This window comes from Grampus griseus (genome assembly GCF_964374135.1).
Source record: "Grampus griseus genome assembly, chromosome: 1".
Lineage (NCBI taxonomy): Eukaryota > Metazoa > Chordata > Mammalia > Artiodactyla > Delphinidae > Grampus > Grampus griseus.
In genome coordinates, this window is record NC_139017.1 from 183077277 (window position 1) to 183096543 (window position 19267).

Consider the following 19267-nt stretch of genomic DNA (forward strand, 5'->3'; position numbering starts at 1 on the left):
CTCGCCGACCGTCCACGAACAGCTGTCCGCCCGGCCAGCACAGGCCTCCCGTCGCTTCCGCTGCCCTATTCAGGGCCCTAGACTACACTTCCCAGGCCGCTCCGCGCGCGCTTGCAGATGTCGCGAGAACCCTGGCCTGGCACCTACATGGCAGGGGCGGGCTCTCGCGTGGACCGCCGGGAGGTGTAGTTTTGGGCTGGGAGCCACGCTCCCTGGTACCCAGGCTCGGGCTGCAGAGAGACTACAAGTCCCAGGGGGCGCAGGGCGACCGCCTGGAGGGCGGGGGGTACGAAAGAGGAACCCGAAGGGCGCGGGGGTGAGTGAGGGGCCGGGGGCGGGCGCGCGGGGAGAGGGCGGGGGGCTACCCTCGGGGTGCGGACCCCGGGCCGGGCGGTAATGGCGGGGCGGGGCGGGGCGGAGGGCGCGGGGTCCGGCCGCCCTGCTCCTCCGCGCCCCCCGCCGCCCCGGCCGCGCAGGTGGATATCGCCCCCACAGTGTCCAGTGTGGTCCAGCAGGGTCTGTGTGCGTCGTCACCAGGACGATTTAATTGACGCTTTAGTTTCGGTTTAATTGAGACCGGGGTTCGGACGCGCGTATCACAGCGTTTCAAGGAGCAGCGTTCGAGCCAACGCAGCTCCTCGGTGCCCGAGCGCCAGGGTGGCCCTTTTGTCCTGTTTCCCGGGCCCCTGCGGGGCCGGGGGCAGAGCTGGGCCCCGTGCTTCTCTGCTCCTCCCCGCGCCTCCGCAGCAGGCTGTGTTAGCCAGAGTCTGAACGGCCACGGTGATCTCAGGAGCTCCTAGAAGGAGATCAAACCTGGGTTTTCCGGAAAGTTTCTCTTCCTGGCTCACGCTCACCCCACCTGGCCCTGGGCGCTCCTCCCAAAGGCAGGGCAGCCGCGGCTCGAGGGTGCTCAGCCCCGCACCCCTAGGGCGCCGCCCGCCCCTCCCTGCATCGCCCTGTGCCTCGAGGTAAGCTGTGACTTGTCGCGTAATTCACTTGAAGAACGACCTCTGGTCACCACAGCACTGGGAATCCCGCGTCCCCAAGGCCAAGGACCCCCCCAGGTGGGCTCCAAGGGTCCAACCGGCAGCTCCGTCTCGGGGCTTTTGAGGCCCCCGAGCCGTAAGTGTCAGCAGCCGGGAGTGTGTCCTTTACGTCGGTCAGATCGTTCACTGCGCTGATCTTCCTTGAGCGTGGGGGGATTTTCAGAATGGGAAGCAGCAGAATGAGAAGGTCCGCGGTTCTCATATTGCCCGTTGGCGCCCTTTGCTCGCCGAGAGGCTGACTGGAGGTACCCGCACGGAGGCTCTGGAGATGCCGCGGGCCCTCCTGCGTTGTGCTCGACGGTGGGAGAAGGAAAGGGCAGCACACGTGAACTGTGAAGTTGGTGACCACCTGTCCCTCTCCCCTCTCCAGCCACAGCTGCCCGCAAGGCTGGAAGATCGCGTCCGCCCCCTGCCGTGGTCACCCGGGCAGGGCCTCCAGTCGGAGAGCTGTTTATGTGGTTTTCTGGCCCAGCACCCAACAGCTATTGAGGGACCTGAATAATTCCGCCCCCCGCCCCCCGCCGTTACCTGACGTGTTACTTGTTCAGAATCACAGTGACTTCTTTGAAACCAGTGCTTCTAAGGATAAATGAGAGTCATGAAAGAACACATGGTATAATTTAAATTCTCACCAAACTTTTCATTACCTTGTAGAAATTTTTGGACCCAATTCCTTAGATTTTTGGCTCCAATAAGATTTTCGAAATAGAAAATGAATTGCATTTATTCAGTTCGTGATTACATATAATCCACATAAGTGAAGTGCATAGGTTCAGTTTGCCCAGTTTTGACAAATGTATAGCTGTGTAACTTGCACACTGGCATGATAGAGCACATTTCTGTCATCCCTAAAGGTTCCCTCATGTTGTGTCCCCCGAATCCTTGTGTCGAAGCCCCAGCGTGATGTTGTCTGCAGGTGGGGCCTTGGGGAGGTGATCAGGGTGAGGGGGGCCCATGAGGGGATCGGTGCCCTGATAACAAGAGGAAGACAGAGACCCCCCTCCCTGCTCACACACCAGGCAAGGCCAGGAGGACCGCGAGAAGGCGGCCGTCTGCAGGCCGGGAAGGGCCCTCACCAGAGACCGGATCTGCCGGCACCTGGACCTTGGGCCTCCCCGCCCCGGTTCTGTGAGGAACAGTGTCTGTCTAAGCTGCCCTGGGCTGACTGAGACCTCGTAAGCCTTCCCAGCCCTGCCCCCCAGGAGCCGGCATAGTTCTGATTTCTGCCACGTTCCTTCATGGTGCTGTGTTAGACTCCATGGTCTGTGGAGCTCCCTGGCTGTCCGCAGCGCAATGCCTGACCTGGGACGGCACTTGGGTGGGTTCCTGGCATTGTCTTGGGTGATGGGGTCATGCACATTCTTGCACTTGTGTTCTGTGGGCGTGAGACTGCCATGTGAGGCCTGGTGGGCAGGGCGGTGTTCACTAGTGTCTTCCATCTGCATCTCCTTGAGCAGTGATGCTGGGCATGCGTCCGTCTGCGACACCCGCTCGAAGCATCTGATCAAGTTTTTTGCCTTTTTTAATTTTTAAAAATTTTTAAATATTTATTTTTTAAATTTATTTTTGGCTGTGTCTCAGTTGCGGCACATGGGATCTTCCTTGCAGCATGCGGGATCCTCTGCTGTGGCACGTGGGCTTCTCTCTAGTTGTGGCACGCAGGCTCCATGGCACATGGGCTCTGTAGTTGCAGCACGCGGGCTTTCTAGTTGTGGTCCATGTGCTCAGTAGTTGCCCCGCAGCATGTGGGATCTTAGTTTCCCGACCAGGGATCAAACCCTCTTCCCATGCATTGGAAGGTGAATTCTTAACCACTGGACCACCAGGAAAGCACCCTGCCTTTTTAAAAATTATCAAGTTGTAGAGACTTCCCTGGTGGCACAGTGGTAAAGAACCCGCCTGCCAGTGCAGGGGACATGGGTTCGATCCCTGGTCTGGGAAGATCCCACATGCCGCGGAGCAGCTAAGACCATGTGCCACAACTACTGAGCCTGCGTGCCATAACTACTGAAGCCCACGAGCCTAGAGCCCGTGCTCCTCAAGAGAAGCCACCACAATGAGAAGCCCGCACACCGCAACGAAGAGTAGCCCCCGCTCGTCGCAACTAGAGAAAGCCCACGCGCAGCAACGAAGACCCAATGCAGCCAAAGATAAATGAATAAAACAAAATTATAAAAATTATCAAGTTGTAATTTCCTCTAGGTCTTCTGGATACAAGCCATGTCAGAGATATATATATATGTATATATATAGAGAGAGAGTATTACCTCCCATTGTTTGACTTGCCTATTCGCATTATTAATAGCGTCTTTTTAAAATTAAACTCTTTTGGAGTGGTTTTAGGTTAACAGAAAGATGCAGACCGAGGCACACTGTGGAAACTAGGACACGACGGTGCTCCGTTACTGTTCCCCGCGCTCCAGGCTGCAGGTCACGCGCTGCCCCAGGGTCCTCGTTCTGCCCAGGGTCCCATCTGGGAGGCTACTTTTTCGTGACCTTGACGGTTTTGGGGAGGACCACTCAGGTGTTTTGTAGCGTGTCCCTGATTTGGGCTCTGTCTGCTGTGTTTTCTTCTGGTTAGACAGGGGTTGTGGTTTATGGAAAGAAGACCCCAGAGGTGAGGTGGCACTCTCGTGACATCACATCAGGGCACCTGACGTCCGCACGACATCACGGGGGCTGTCGGCCTGGTCACCTGGCTCAGGGGGGATCTGCCAAGGAGTGTCGCTCCTTGTCCTGTCCTCCCGTCTCTCTGGCAGCCACTCAGAGGGGCAGCCCACCCTCCCGGGTGTGGGAGCGAAGCTCTGGGGAAGACCCACCGTGTGGTCTGGACTCCCGTAAGGAGGATGGACGTGTGGGTGTCGTCTGCACTTTGGTGGGGACGCAGCTCCGTGCTGTCGGTTTGGCTGCCCACCTCGTTCCAGCCTTGGCCGCCAGGACCTTGTCGTTGCCCACCCCTCCCACCCCCCGCCCCTTGTGAGCGCTTCCTTCCTTTCTTGCACTGCCAGCCACGCCAGCTTCCCTTCATCTTGTTGTGTTCCCGCCTCAGCCCTAGAATCACCCAGTTCTCCGGGGAGCGCTGGTTTGTTTCATGGGAGAGTGGGATTTAGAAACGAGGACCTGGCAGCGGGTGTGGGCGTTGCTGCTGGGGTGTCCTTGCCTGTAGTCCTCTTAGCAGATAGGTAACTATGTATCTGTTCACCTGTGTGTCTGTAACCTGTAGTCTGTTAGAAAAGTGCTTATATGTAACCTTCTCACTGCCATCACCATCATTTTCTTATTTGTCCCACCCCAGTGTACATAGACAGCAGTTTCAGAATTGTTCTCCCATATACCTCCCCACTCTGAGAAACAAATTTATCACCTTGAGTGCCATGTTTATACTTGGTTTCTTCTTATCGTTGGTCTTACCGTTCCTAGTCAAAACACTGTCTTCCTGTCCCCTTCAGTGTGTTGGTGTCACACGTTGATACAGTTAGATTCAGTGGTCACAGTCTGCTTTCCATCCTGCCACCCCTGGCATTCTGGTGGGTGGTGCTGATTTGTTTGCATGTATTAAGTCTGCTCTCTGTGATATATCATTCTATGGATTTTGGCAAATGCGTGGAGTTTATATCCACCATAATGGTGTATTTTCATGAGCAGAAGTTTTTAATATTGATGAAGTTTAGTTTATCAGTTGTGTTTCTTTTTTGGTTCATGCTTTCTGTGTCCTATTTAAAAGTCTTTGCCTAACCAAAAGCCCCTAAGATAGTCTCCTGTAGTTGCTTGTAGAAGGTTTATAGATGCAGTTTTGTGTTTAGCTCCGTGAGCCATCTCTAATTAATTTTTCATGTGATGTGAGTCTAGTAGTTTCACTTTTTATTCCATGTAAGTAACCAGCTGTCCCAGCACCATTTCTTGAAAAAAACTTTCTTTTCTCCATTGAATTGCTTTGGCATCTTATCAAAAATCATTTGACTGTGTTTGTGAGGATCTATTTCTGGGTTCTCTATTCTGTTACGTTGGTCTATCTGTTCATCAATCCACACTGTCTTGTGACTTTATAATAAGTCTTCAGGTATGGCAGTGTAAGTCCTCCATGCTTGTGCTTTTATTCTTTTTAATTTTTTTAATTTTATTTTTTTTTTACTTTTTGGCCGCTCCCCGTGGCATGTGGGGTCTTAGTGCCCCGACCAGGGATCGAACCTGCACCCCCTGCATTGGAAGCTTGGAGTCTTAACCACTGGACCACCAGGGAAGTCCCACTTGTTCTTCTTTTTAAAATTGCTCTGGCTATTCTAGGTTCTTTGTATTTTCATATACATTTCAGAATCAGGTTGTCAGTTCCTCAAAAAAAAAAAAAACCTATAATTTTGATTGTGATTATCTTAAATATTGGGTCAATTTGGGGAGAAATTAATCTTAGTAATATTGAGTCCTCTAATCCATTCACGTGGATGAATGGAGATACACACATATATGTGTGTGTGTTCATGTTGATACATATGTACCATTATTGTATGTCTTTCCATTATGTGGACCTTGAACAACTCTCGGCAGTTTTATCTTTTTCTGTGTACAGGTCTCACACATCTTTTATTAAGTTGATCCCCACGAACAGACTGTTTTGAGTGCCGTTGTGAATGATATTTAAGTTTCATTTTCCAATTACATGTTGCTAGTATATAGGAGTGACAGTGGCTTTTGCACATTGACTTTATATTCTTGTAACATTGCTGACTTCACCTACAAATTAGAGTAGGTTTTTAAGATTTCCTAGGATTTTCCATGTGAACAGCCATGCCGTGTGGACAGAGGCGCGATCACACCTCTTTCTAACCTTGTGGCTTTTGCTTTGTTTTCTGTAGTCACTGGCTTGAGCCACAGGACAGTGTTGACTAGACCTGCTAAGGCTGGGTGGCCTTGGCCTCTTCACTGCTGCTATGGCATCAGCTGTGGGGTTTTTGGAGATGCCCTGCCTCACGCTGAGGGTGTCTCCTGTTTGCAGTTTGCTGAGAGTTATCGTGAATGGGCCTGAAATTTTGTCAAATGCTCGTTTTGCGTCTGCTGAAATGGTGACATGGTTTTTTTCCTCTTTAATCTATTAAAGTGGTTGATTGCATTGACTGGTTTTTGTATGTTAGGTCAATCTTTTTTTTTTCCCCGAAGTTACAAAGAGTTTTAAAGAAACGTTTATTTATTTATTTTTAAATTTTATTTTTGGCTGCGCTGGGTCTTAGTTGCCCCGCGGCACGTGGGATCTTAGTCCCCCAACCAGGGATTGAATCTGTGTCCCCTGCGTTGGAAGGCAGATTCTTCCCCACTGGACCACCAGGGAAGTCCTACGTTAAGTCAATCTTATGTTCCTGGAAGAAACTCATTTGGGCGTGTTCTGTCACCTTTCTGTGTTTTACTGGATGCAGTTTGCTAATGTTTTGTTAGAGTTTGGGGTCTGTATTCATGAGGGATGTCAGTCTGCATTTTTTCCCTCGTAATGTCCTTGTCTGGATTTCTGTCAGGGTTATGCTGGCCTATGTTTGAGTCTTGCTTGCTGGCCTTATAAACGAGCTAGGACAGGTTCCCTTCCCCTTTGTTTTCTGAAGGACTTGGTTTAGTATTGGTATTAGTTCTTCCTTAGTTTTTTGGTAGACTTCACTAGTGAAGCTGTCTGGGTTCACTGTTTTCTTTGTGGGAAGTTTTACAAATATTAATTCAATTTCTTTCCTTTCATCTTAATTCAAATTATTTCCTTTCATCTGCCTAATACGGTTGAATTCACTCTCGTTTTTCTGTCTTCTTAAGACGGAAGCACAGATCAGTGATTTCACACTTGTCTTCATTTCTTATACAACCATTAAAAACTATAATTTTTTTTCTAAGCGCTGCTTTAGTTTCCTACACAAAATCTGATAGATCGCACTTTATCTTTCTGTTAAAAATATTTTAAAATTTCCTATGTTTGATCCATGAGTTATTTAGAAGTCTGTTGTTTAATTTACAAGTATTTGGAGATTTTCTAAATATCTTTTGTTACTGATTTCTAATAGAATTCCATTTAGTCAGAGAATATTCTCTGTATGATTTTCACCCTTTGAATTAGTTGATACTTGTTTTATGGTCAAACATATGGTTTGTTAGTGAATATTTTGTTTGCACTTAAGAAGAGTGTGTATTACACTTTTTTTGAGTGTCATATTCTGTAATTGTCAGTTGAGTCAAATATTGCCCAAATTTTTTTTTTTTTGGCGGTACGCGGGCCTCTCATGGTTGTGGCCTCTCCCGTTGCGGAGCACAGGATCCGGACGCGCAGGCTCAGCGGCCATGGCTCACGGGCCCAGCCGCTTCGTGGCACGTGGGATCTTCCCGGACCAGGGCACGAACCCGCGTCCCCTGCATCGGTAGGCGGACTCCCAACCACCGCGCCACCAGGGAAGCCCTGCCCAAATCTTTTATATCCTTACTCTTTTTTTTTTTTTGTCTACTTGTTCAATCAGTTATTGAAAGAGGGGTATTCAAGTTTCCAGTCACATTTGTGGATTTGTCTTTTTCCTTTTAGTTCTCTCAACTTCATGTATTTGCAAGGTTTTATTCAGTGCATACAGATCAATCCAAGACGATTGGTTTATCTTCCTGATGAATTTACGCTGTTATTGTTGTGAAAGATCGAAGTCTACTTTGTCTGCTATCAGTATATCTGTGTGAGTGTTCTTATACTCAGTAATTGCATAGTCTATCTTTTCCATCCTGTGCTTTCAGTGTTCTGTGTCTTTATGTATAAAGCTTGTCTGTTATAAAGTGCATATCATTTGGTCTTGCTTTTTATCTAATCTGACAGTCTCTACTTTTCAAAAAAATAACTATAATAACTACCATTTATTGAGGCACTTTATAGGCATTATGTAATTTCATTTCTTCCAGATTTTTTTTATTGTAGTAAAATATACATAACATGAAAGTTACCATTTTAACCATTTCATAATATATAGCCTGTAGCATTAAGTGTATTTATGATGTTGTACAACACTTACCACCACCCGCCTCTGGAACTTTCTCATCTTCTCAGACTGAAACTCTGTCCCCATTAAACGCTAACTGCCGTCCCCTTCCCAGCCCTGGCACCCACCCTCCTACTTTTTGTCTCTATGGATTTGAGGACCCTGGGGACCTCATGTAAGTGGAATCATACATTATTTGTCCTCTTGTGCCTGGCTTATTTCACTTAGTATAATGTCACCCATGTTGTAGCAGGTGTCAGAATCCCTCCTTTTTAAGGCTGAAGAACATTCCATTGTATGGATGGACCACATTTTGCTTATTCACTCATTGGTCAATGGGTATTTGGGTTGCTTCCACTTTTTTCTTTCTTGGCTGTTGTGAATAGTGCTGCTGTGGACACTGGTGTACAAATATCTCCTAAAGACCCTGTTTTGGCTCTTCTGAGTATATAATCAGAAGTGGGATTGCTGAATCGTATGGTAATGCTGCACCGCTTTACGTTTCCCCCAGCAGCAGACAAGGGTTCAAATTTCTCCACGTTCGTTGTTTCTGGGTTGGTTCTTTTTAAAATATTTACTCATTTATTTTATTTATTTGGCTGTGCTGGGTCTTAGTTGTGGCATGTGGGATCTAGTTCCCTGACCAGGGATCGAACCCAGGCCCCCTGCATTGGGAGCACGGAGTCTTAGCTACTGGACCACTAGCGAAGTCCCAGTTGTTTCTGTGTTTTTGATAGTAGCCATGCTCATGGGTGTGGAGTAGTATATTTGCTGCATTTCTCTAATGATTAGTGATGCTAATCTCTGCTTTTTGATGGAGTATTTAGTCTGTTTACATTTAGTGCGGTTATTAGAGTGTTTGGGTTTAAATCTACCATCTTGATGTTTGATTTCTATTTTTCCATCTGTTTCTCTGTTTCTCCTTTCCTCCCTTTTTTCTTTTTTTGGTGAATCAAGTTTTTAAAATTCTGTTTTATGTCCTTTATTGACTTCTTAGTTCTGCCCTTTTGTGTTATTTTATAGTGGTTCCTATAGAGATTAAATATGTGTGTTTAATTTATCATGGTCTACCTTAAAAGTTAATCCTATACTTCACAAACAGTACAGAGGGTCCCAGTGACCACCTTCTACTTCTGGTGCTCTTGGCCGCATATATTTTAGTTCTTGTGCTAGAAAATTCTACAACACAGTTTTCATCTTTACTTTAGCTAATAGTCTTTAAAAATAGTTAGAGGTGTATTACATTTAATTGTTAAAGTCTTGGATGCCTTTGTTTACTAAATTGAGAATTTCTGGGTCCAGTGGTTAGGCCTTTGAGCTCTCACTGCCGAGGGCCCGGGTTCAATCCCTGGTCAGGGAGCTAAAATCCCACAAGCCTCCCAGTGCAGCCAAAAAAAAAAGAAGGAGAGAATTTCTGTAGAACTGCGCCGTACTTGGCTTGACACGCTAAATGTATTAGTCGAACGTTGTAAAACAAGCAGTACCCACTGGCCCCTGTAGAAAACTCTCAGACCCCAGGTCAGTGTGGGGGGTGAGTAGAGGCTCTGGAGCCAGGCCTGGCCAGTCCTCACCCTGCCGTGTGCTCGCTGTGCCATGTGCTTGCTGTGTGATCTTGTGCAAGCCTGCTTTCTCCTCTTACAAGGGGTCCAGGGACTTCCCTGGTGGCGCAGTGGTTGAGAGTCCGCCTGCCGATGCAGGGGACACGGGTTCGAGCCCTGGTCCGGGAAGACCCCACATGCTGCGGAGCAACTAAGCCCGTGCGCCACAACTACTGAGCCTGCGCTCTAGAGCCTGTGAGCCACAACTACTGAGCCTGTGTGCCACAACTACTGAAGCCCACGTGCCTACAGCCTGTGCTCCGCAACAAGAGAAGCCACCACAATGAGAAGCCCTCGCACCGCAACGAAGAGTAGCCTCCTCTCGCCGCAACTAGAGAAAGCCCGCGCGCAGCAACGAAGACCCAACTCAGCCAAAAATAAATAATAAAATAAAATAAATTAATTTTAAAAAAAGGGGGTCCATAATAGGCATTGCTAGGAGGGTAAAATGAGTTAATATGAATGAATAACTCAGAGTGGTGCTTGGCACACAGCAAGTGCTATATAATTGCTGTTCTTGCTGTTGTTACACAGTGAGCAGGTTCACATCCCTTGGAGATCCAGGATCTGCAGCAAAAAGAGACTTTTTCATCCTTCGCAAACCAACACGGGCATGAAAGTCCAGCCCTAGCTGTGTATGTGACAAACCTCTAAGGTGTGAAATTACTTTTCATAGGAGAATAAACCTCAGATTATTAATTTGTTCATTCTTTGGGGAACGTTTTAGAGATGAAAAGGGCTACTAAAATAATGTTAAGTATAACTTATCTTTTTTTTTTTTTTTGCGGTACGTGGGCCTCTCACTGCTGTGGCCTCTCCCGCTGCGGAGCACAGGCTCCGGACACGCAGGCTCAGCGGCCATGGCTCACGGGCCCAGCCGCTCCATGGCATGTGGGATCCTCCCGGACCGGGGCACGAACCCGTGTCCCCTGCATCGGCAGGCGGACTCTCAACCACTGCGCCACCAGGGAAGCCCTAACTTATGATCTTAAATTTATCTTTTTGCAACTGGATTCATGTTGTTAACCGAGAAGAGTGTTTTAGCATCCATCCCCATTTGCTTCCCTGAGGCCGACTCCTGCCCAGTGGAGACGAGGCTCTGGTGGCACTGCAGTTCTCTCCAAGTGACCTCTGTGCCTACCATTGGGTTTCTGAATAGAAAAGCCATGCAGTGGAGTCATTTCCGGCATAGAAGAATCAGCTCCAACAAATGACTCTCCCGTAGATGGCAATCATCATCCCGGGACAAGGTAGAAAAGCAGCTACCTGAGGACTCTGGAAGGGGGGACAGCAGGCAGATCCTGAGGGCAGCTTAGACTTAGAGGCGTGGCCGGCACACAGTGTGTCTCTTGTTTGCACATCTTTCCTCTGAGGGCTGCACAGTCACTGCAGGGGTGGTGTGGTGGCTAAAACTCTGGGTGGAAAGACCGTGCGCTTCCTCGTTAGACTAAGGGGAGGAGCTGGTATCCACAGCTGCTGGGGAGAAATCCTGGAACGAGGAATTCTGCGAATAAACTCTGCTCAGATTTCTGTCCAAGCCTTGAACCGTGCACACACACAGGGCATGGGGAGAAGCCACCTGGAGTGAGAGCGAGGCCACCGCTTCCCACAAAATCAACAGCAACACAGTTTGCAGTTTGAATCTAATGAGATTAATCGCCTGCTAAAGCAAAACCATAAACTCTCTTCAGAGCAATATAATGGAATTCAGAGTCTCTACAGCATAACATTTGCAACATACATGTTACAATCTGAAAGTACTCAACATACAAAGAGCCAGGGGGATGTGAACCATCCTCAGGGAAAAGACAGTCAACAGACGCCAATCGTGTTATGACCCAGGTGTTGGATAGTCAAACAAGCACCTCACAGCTGGCTTAGTAACTGTGTTCAGTGAGGTAAAGGAAAATACACTCATAATGAACAAAAACATAGGAAATCTCGGTAGAGGAGTAGAAAATATTTTTCAAAACAAGCCAGTTGGAAACTTTAGAACTGGAAAGTAAACACCTGAAATAAAAAATTCACTGAATGGGCATAATAGAATGGAAATGACAGGAAGTAGTCCGACTTCAAAGACAAATTGGTAGAAATCATCTGGTCTGAAGAAAAACTGGGGAAATGATTGAGGGAAAAGCATGAAGAGCCCTAGGGACTCATGGGGCAGTGTGAAGTGTCTCACGCAGGGTAACTGTGGAGCCCAGAGGGGAGGCGAGAGACACAGTGGGGCAGGAGAAGTACTTGGACAACAATGATCAGACTCTTTCCAAATACGGTGAAAAACGTAAATTTATAGATTTCAGAAGCTCAGTGAGTCCCAAACAGGATGAATATGACTAAAACCATAAACAGGCACATCATTTTCAAATTACTGAAAACTTTAAGATTAACTTTAAAAATCTTGACGGCAGCCAGAGAAAAACAAGACTACGTACACACAGCATCACAAAGACTAGGAACTTATCATCAGAAGGCAAGTGGAGCTGCATCTATAAAGTTCTGGAAGAAAGATAGTCAACCCTCCAGGAGTGTGTGTTAAATACAGATGTTTTCAGAAGAAGGAAGACTGATGGAATTTGTTGCCATCATCTGTGTACTGCCAGACATGTTGAAGAAAGTCTTTCCAGGCTGAAGGAAAATGATACCAGAGTGAAACTCAGGTCTTTATGAGTGAGTGATGAGCATCAAAAAGGGTAAATATCTGGGGGGAACGTTTTCTTTAAAATACGTATTTAAAGAAAAAATCAGAACATGTCTTGGGTTTGTAATGCATACAGATGAAATACGTATGATAACTGTAGCATAAGGAACAGTGAAGGGGATCTGTGGACCTGCAGGTTCTGCCTTTACATGAAGTGCTGCAGTATTGATTCTAAGTAAGCTGTGAAACAGTGGGGATGTGTGTTGCAGTCCTAGAGCAATAACTGTAAAAATAATGCAGAGACTCATAACTGAAGAACCAAAAGATAAATTGACAGGGGATTTTTAAAAATATTCAAATAATATAAGAGAAAACAGGAAAGAGAGAACAGAGAAATAAAACACCAGAGAGACAGCAGAAAACAAATAATAAAATGGTAGCCTTAAATCCAACCATAGCATCATTATACATTTGCCAATGCCCAGCATCAAGAGTGATCCTGATGTAAATATGGACTTGAGGCAACGGTGATGTGTCAGTGTAGGTTCATCAGAGTACCTATCTGGGGCCGGATGTTGACAGTGGGGGAGGCTCTGCTTGTGTGGGGGCAGGGGGTGTATGGGAATTCTCTTACTTCCTGCTCAGTTTAGCTGTGAACCCAAAACTGCTCTAAAAAAATTAAGTCTTTTATGTATTAAAACCAAGGAACAAGTAGAAAAATAATAAAATGGTAGACCTAAGTCTAACCACAGTGCTAATTAAATTAAATGTTAATGGACTAAACTCTCCACTTAAAAGGTAGAGATTATCAGAATGCGTAAATAAGCAAGACCCTACTACATGCTGTCTGTGGGAGATTCACTTTAAATATCAAAAACACAGGTTGAAAATAAGTGAATGCAAAATGTGTATGTATACAAATAGCGTAAGAAGGCTGGAGTGGCTATATTAATATCAGATAAGGTAGATTCACAATATGGAGTATTACTAAAGAGAACGAGGAAATTCTAATAATAAAGAGGTTGTTTCATCAGGAAAACATCAATTATGAATGCACCCAATAAAGGGAGTAATAAGCAATCATAGTAGGCAATTTTAGCATCTTTCTCTCACCAGTTATTAGAACAAAAGACCTAAAGAAATCAGTAAAGACAGAGGATCTGAACAGTGCTCCCAAGCATCTTGAGCTGATTGATATTTGTGGAAGCCACACCCATCAGAAGCAGAACACAAGTTCCTTCTAAGTGCATATTCTCTACCAGAGACCAGCTGCTGTGCCCTGAAACAAGTTTCTAAGCAAAGTAGTGTACAGCTGTGTTTATTTGCATAGGACACGATTCTATAGAAGACACTAAGAAATCTGTGAAAACTGCTAGAACTATTAAGTGAATTTAGCAAAATCTCAGAACTCAAGGTTAATATGCAAATTTTACTTGTATTTTTGTATACTAACAGCAAACCGTTACGAAATGCAATTAGAGCACCGCAGCCCCTGGGAGTCTGGAAAGGGGGAACTGCGAGCCAGTGAACGGCTCAGTCCCCGGGCAGCAGGGGCCGGTGGAGGTGGGGCGCTGCTGCTGCGAGGGGCTGGCGGAGGTCCGCACCAGCCACGCTGAAGGAGGAGGCTGAAGGAAGAAGGAGGAGGGACCACCAGAAGCGGGACACGTGGACAAAGTTCAAGAGGAGGACAAGACATAGTAGAATCAGACTGCCGCTGTCTGAGAGCTGGGGCTACAGAGCTTGAAATTACCCTGGAAAACCTCTGAAATGTTGCGTCCTTCACCACTTCCTCCTACGGACTCCAGAGGCAACACACCTTATTAAGCATGAGAGTTGGAAGATCACTGTGAATATTTTGCAGGAGCACAGACTGAGGTGTTTCTGTTCCTCTGACCTTGAGTTACCGTTGCTTTCCATTGTGGTCTCTTTCCCCTCAGTGTTCCTCTCCGTTCTTCACTTCTAGTCCCACCGCCTTACCAAGTGTGATCGACTCACGCAGGTGAATTAGACCATCTTTTCGCACGCTGTTTTCCTCCCTGTCTGCCAGTATTACTCTGAACTTGACCGTTTTAACCTGAACCGTTCACGTGGGTTTGCAGTTCCCACTCTGCTTTTCAAACTTTCTGATGTCGCGTCACCATGACAGTCAGCATTGGCTCAGGTTACCCTGTGGACATACCTCTGTTAGGACAGTTAGCACATCCGGGGCTGCCCAGCCCGAGAGGTGCAGAGCAGGCGCAGAGAAGTAATCCCGACAGAGAAAACGTTAAAGAGCTTGGCCTGCGGTTGACTTAATTACCACTTCAAGCGTGGGGAAGGTCCTTATACAGAAGTCCTGGCCGGTGATAATCTGGCCTCAAGGAAAACAGAGGAGCAGGTGGCTTACGTTGCAGACCGCTTTGTGGTTAGAACAGGGGGACATTTGATGGCGTGGGTTTTTAGCAAGAGGATGAAGTCCTTTAGTAAAGGGTAGAGTGCTTCAGCCAGGGGCTAGTGAATAAAACGCTGACTCCTGATGGCCATAAACGCCGGCGCCTAACGCCTGTGGCCCTGCTCCCCGTCTCCAAAATGGCTTGGTGAGTTTCAGATTTGGCCATTTTTAAGTTTATGGGATAGATTAGGCATGACCCCTCTTGAAAGTTTCCCTGCAAGGTATATGGCAGGATATGTCTTCCCATGTAACAAAATACCATTAAAAGTCGTAACTGCTGCTGTGCAACTTCTGCCTTTTAGTAGAAACTTCTATTCCTTGAACGACGTGTATTGGTGCATCTTTCTTTGCTTTTTATCTCTTTCAAATAGAATGTTTCATGTTTGACTTGCTTATCTGTATGTCTCCTGGGAATCAGTTTCTGCCCAGTACTTCCTGCTGGTTTATTTCATAGGACACTTTTAAGGAGTGAGGTTGCAGATGGGTTCACAGGTGACTTGACCTTGGAAAACTGTGGGGATTGACAGAGGGAACTCGTCTTTGAGCACCTGTTCTCAGAGCAACATTCAGATCTGTAGAAACATACCTAGGCTCATTGGATGAACATTTAGAATTCTAGTAAATTGCTCAGAGATTCCTAAAGTCCACTTTAGAGGATCAGACCGTGCGACTGCGTTGTTATTATTTTAATTTGTGTAGTGTCCAAAGTTACTTTTTAAAAAGATTAATTTGTTTATTTTTGGCTGTGTTGGGTCTTCATTGCTGCGTGTGGGCTTTCTCTAGTTGCGGCGAGAAGGGGCTACTCTTTGTTGTGATGCGTGGGCTTCTTACTGCGGTGGCTTCTCTTGTTGCAGAGCACGGGCTCTAGGCGTGTGGGCTTCAGTAGTTGCAGCATGCGGGCTCAGCAGTTGCGGCTCACGGGCTTAGTTGCTCCGCGGCATGTGGGATCTTCCCAGACCAGGGCTCGAACCCGTGTCCCCTGCATTGGCAGGCAGATTCTTAACTACTGCGCCACCAGGGAAGTCCCCAAAGTTATGTTTTTAAAAGTGTTCGTGCTTTTTGTAAAGTGATTTGTTCTAAGCACATTAAAGGTCATTCAAGTGTTGTTCAAAAAAAAGAAAGAAAAGAGAAATTAGAGAGTTAATTATATTCACAATAATACCCAAAGACAAAATATTTAGTAATATGTTTAACAAAAGATGTGTAAGAGCGCCTCTTCACTGAAAGCCACAGAACATTGCTGAGAGAAATTAAAGACAACTTGAAGGGACTTCCCTGGTGGTCCAGTGGCTAAGACTCTGTGCTCCCAGTGCAGGGGGCCCGGGTTCAATTCCTGGTCAGGGAACTCGTCCCACATGCCGCAACTAAAAAAAGATCCCGCGTGCCACAACTAAGACCCGGCGCAGCCAAATAAATATTTTAAAAAATAAACAAAGACAACTTGAAGAAATGGAGAGAGAGCATGTTTGTAGATTAGAAGACTCAATATTGTTAAAATGTCAGTTATCCCAGTCAAGATTCCAGAAGGCTTTTTGTAGTAATTGACAAGATGATTCTAAAACATGGAAATGCAGGTGACCTGGAATTGCCAAAGCAATTACACAAAGCAGGGCTTCACTCTGCCTGACTTCAGACTTTCTGTAAAGCTTCAGTAGTTGAGACTGTGTGGTACTGGTGACACACAGATGAACGGAACAGAATAGGAAGTCCAGAAGTAGACCCACACACAGACAATTGATTTTCAACAAGGATGTCAAGAGAATTTAATATGAAAAGGAAAGCCTTTTTAACACATGGTGCTACAACTGGATATACATAGGGAAGAAAAATGAACTTGATCTTTACTTCACACCATGACACAAAAGTAACTCAAAGAAAACACAGGAAATCCTTATGACCCTGAGGTCAAGGCAGAGATTTCTTAGGACGCAAAAAGCAAGAACCATAAAAGAAAAAATGGATGCATTCGATTTTACCAAAATGAAAACATTTGCTCTTCTGAAGATACCCGTTAGAAAATGAAAAGACAAGTCACAAAATGGGAGAAAATATTTACAGTACATATATCTGACAAAATACATGAAGAGTTAGCACGTAATAATAGACAGATGGCCCAGCCGAACAGCGTGGCCCAAAGATGTGAACAGACACATTATGAGAGATGTAAGATGTGTGAATGGCTGACAAGCAGGACAGAGGTGCTGACTGTCGCTAGTTACCAGGGAAACGCAGGTTGGAACAGCAGGAGAACCGCTGCCCGGCCGCCGGTGCGAGGCCACTAGCTGGCAGGGCCAGAGCAGGTGAGCCAGCCACTGCACACGGAGCCGCTGCCCGAGAATAGCAGGGCAGCTTCCCAGAGAGTCCCCTTGACCTGGTGCTTCCAAGTATTTACCCAAGAGGAAGGAAAGCAAGCGACTGTGCAGGAACGGGCCCAAGAACGTCCCCAGCAGCGTTAGCCACCAAAATGTGGAAACAGCCACATGGCCATCAGCAGGCAGCGGGCAAGGGAAGTGTCCTCGCAGTGGATGCCACTCAGCCGCGAGAGGGCAAAGTATGGAGGAATCTGAAGATCGCTGTGGCCATGCTGAAGGGCAGGAGCCCGACACAAGGTGCGCGGACAGTGTGGTCCGTTCTCCTGAAATTCCAGAAGACACCGTCCACATGCAGCGGCAGGGCTTGGCCGGGCAGGCGGGGGCCGTGGAGGGGCCGCACGGTGTGGACACCGTACTCAGTCGTGTCCACTGAGTAGCAGACAGAGGTGTCGACTGAGACCTGATTCCTGAATCAAAGGTATCAATGCGGCTGTGACACCAGTAGTTGCCACCTGAGGGGATTTCACATTCTAGAAAGGGGATGGTGCCGCAGGAAAGAGCAGGTGTTCTTTTTGTTTTTGCGGTACGCGGGCCTCTCACCATTGTGGCCTCTCCCGTCGCGGAGCACAGGCTCCGGACGCGCAGGCTCAGCGGCCACGGCTCACGGGCCCAGCCGCTCCGCGGCATGTGGGATCCTCCTGGACCGGGGCACGAACCCGTGTCCCCTGCATCAGCAGGCGCACTCCCAACCACTGCGCCACCAGGGAAGCCCAAGAGCAGGTGTTTTTAATGGGGGGACTTGACGTGGGGGGCGGCGTCTGCTCCATCAGCCTGGACTAAAGGCAGCACAGAGCGAATGGCAGGACAGACCCCAGCCCGGGACCCCCAGGCCCTGGGCCAGTGGGCGGAGGGGCTTCTCGCCCCCCAGCCCCAAGCGCGCCCTCTGTGGAACCTGAACCAGCCCCCCTCACGCGCAGCTCCACCCTGCAGCTGTTTTTGTTAAGAAAAAAGTGTTTTTAGAGGTGACTTTTATGTGTTTGGGACAGATTATAATTGTAGTTCCCACCTTTCAGAATAAAAACCCGACTCACGATTTACTTCCGGGGTTGTGCAGGCCGGTGTGTTTCCCTGGTTACGTTAGAAGTGTGGCACCGTGAGCGCTGAATCGCGTGGGCTGTCGCGTTTCGTGTGGTTTTAGCGTTAGGACGTTTACTTGCAGGCTGTTTGCTCTCTGGATCCATCACCCGCCAGAGGCACCTGCACCCAGTACTGCCTGTGTCACGGCTTTTAGTGCCCCAGCTGGGTGTTTTCCACACACCCTCCCGTGATGACAACAGGGCCAACGGCACAAAACTGTTAAGACCAAGGGGTCCTGACCAGCCTGGCCGCCCCAGAGGCACCCTTGCCATTCCGTCTCTGGGTGAAAATACTGGAAATCGAATTCGGGTCTTATGAGGACAGGATGAGATGGCGGGTGGGAGGGCCGTCCGAGCTCTGGGGCAGGACTGGCTCACCCAGACCCTCTCTGCTCAGTCCTTCTTCCTGGAAGCAGCAGCGAACGGTGGGAAACTGGCGGAGGAGGAAGTGAGTCCATCAGATCCTGATCCGGGTGGGCCGAGCCGTGGGGGTTCCTGACGAAAAGTCCAGTTGGACCCCGAGCCCCGGGCGTGGTTTGGCTGCGCTTGGCCAGCAGCACGGCCTCACCTATCCACCTCGATTTGCAGGCCCCGGACCGAGGGTCTGCCGGCCTCCAGGAGGGCCAGGTAAGCATCCTGCGCCCTGGCCCCCGCCCGGTGCCCTGCCCTGCCAGGCGTCGCCTGTGGCCACACGGCACCCCTCTCTCTCGCAGACCCTGAGCTCCGGGACATGGCGCTCCAGCGCGCCGTCCTCCTGGCCAGCCTCCTGGTGGAAGTTGCCAGTAGATCCTCAGGAAGTGCGGTGAGCACCCAGCACGTGGCTCGTGGGCTCTTCACCCAGGGGCTCGCCCTTCCACCTCTAGGTGCCACCCTTGTCCCGGCCCCCGAGATGCTGGCCGTGCCCACTGCCAGGGTCAGAGGGGCCTGTGCCTCTGGGCGGGCAGCAGATGCACAGCCCCGCCCCTGGCACCCGCTCCACTCTGCCTGCTAGAACCTCCTTTCCCTCTGCCCAACTAGACCTCTTTCTGGAGCTGAAATAGGGTCTCCACAGAGCTGCCCCCACTGGCACTGGCCACAGCTAGTGGGGCGGACAGAGACGCCCACTTCAGGCTCAGACTCGGCCAGG

General features: G+C 48.4%; 1 protein-coding gene across 2 annotated transcripts in view; it reads left to right on the top strand.

Moving 5' to 3' along the window:
- The first annotated feature begins 268 nt into the window (after positions 1 to 268).
- Positions 269 to 19267, top strand: part of LOC309827808 (uncharacterized protein C1orf159) — a 28189-nt gene continuing 9190 nt past the window's right edge. For both annotated transcript variants that reach the window (XM_082662633.1, XM_082662634.1), the window contains exons 1-3: positions 269 to 316; positions 18730 to 18768; positions 18855 to 18943. In XM_082662633.1, coding sequence (XP_082518759.1) covers positions 18872 to 18943 — 72 coding nt within the window. In that variant the 5' untranslated portion in view covers positions 269 to 316; positions 18730 to 18768; positions 18855 to 18871. The remainder of the gene's footprint in view (positions 317 to 18729; positions 18769 to 18854; positions 18944 to 19267) is intronic.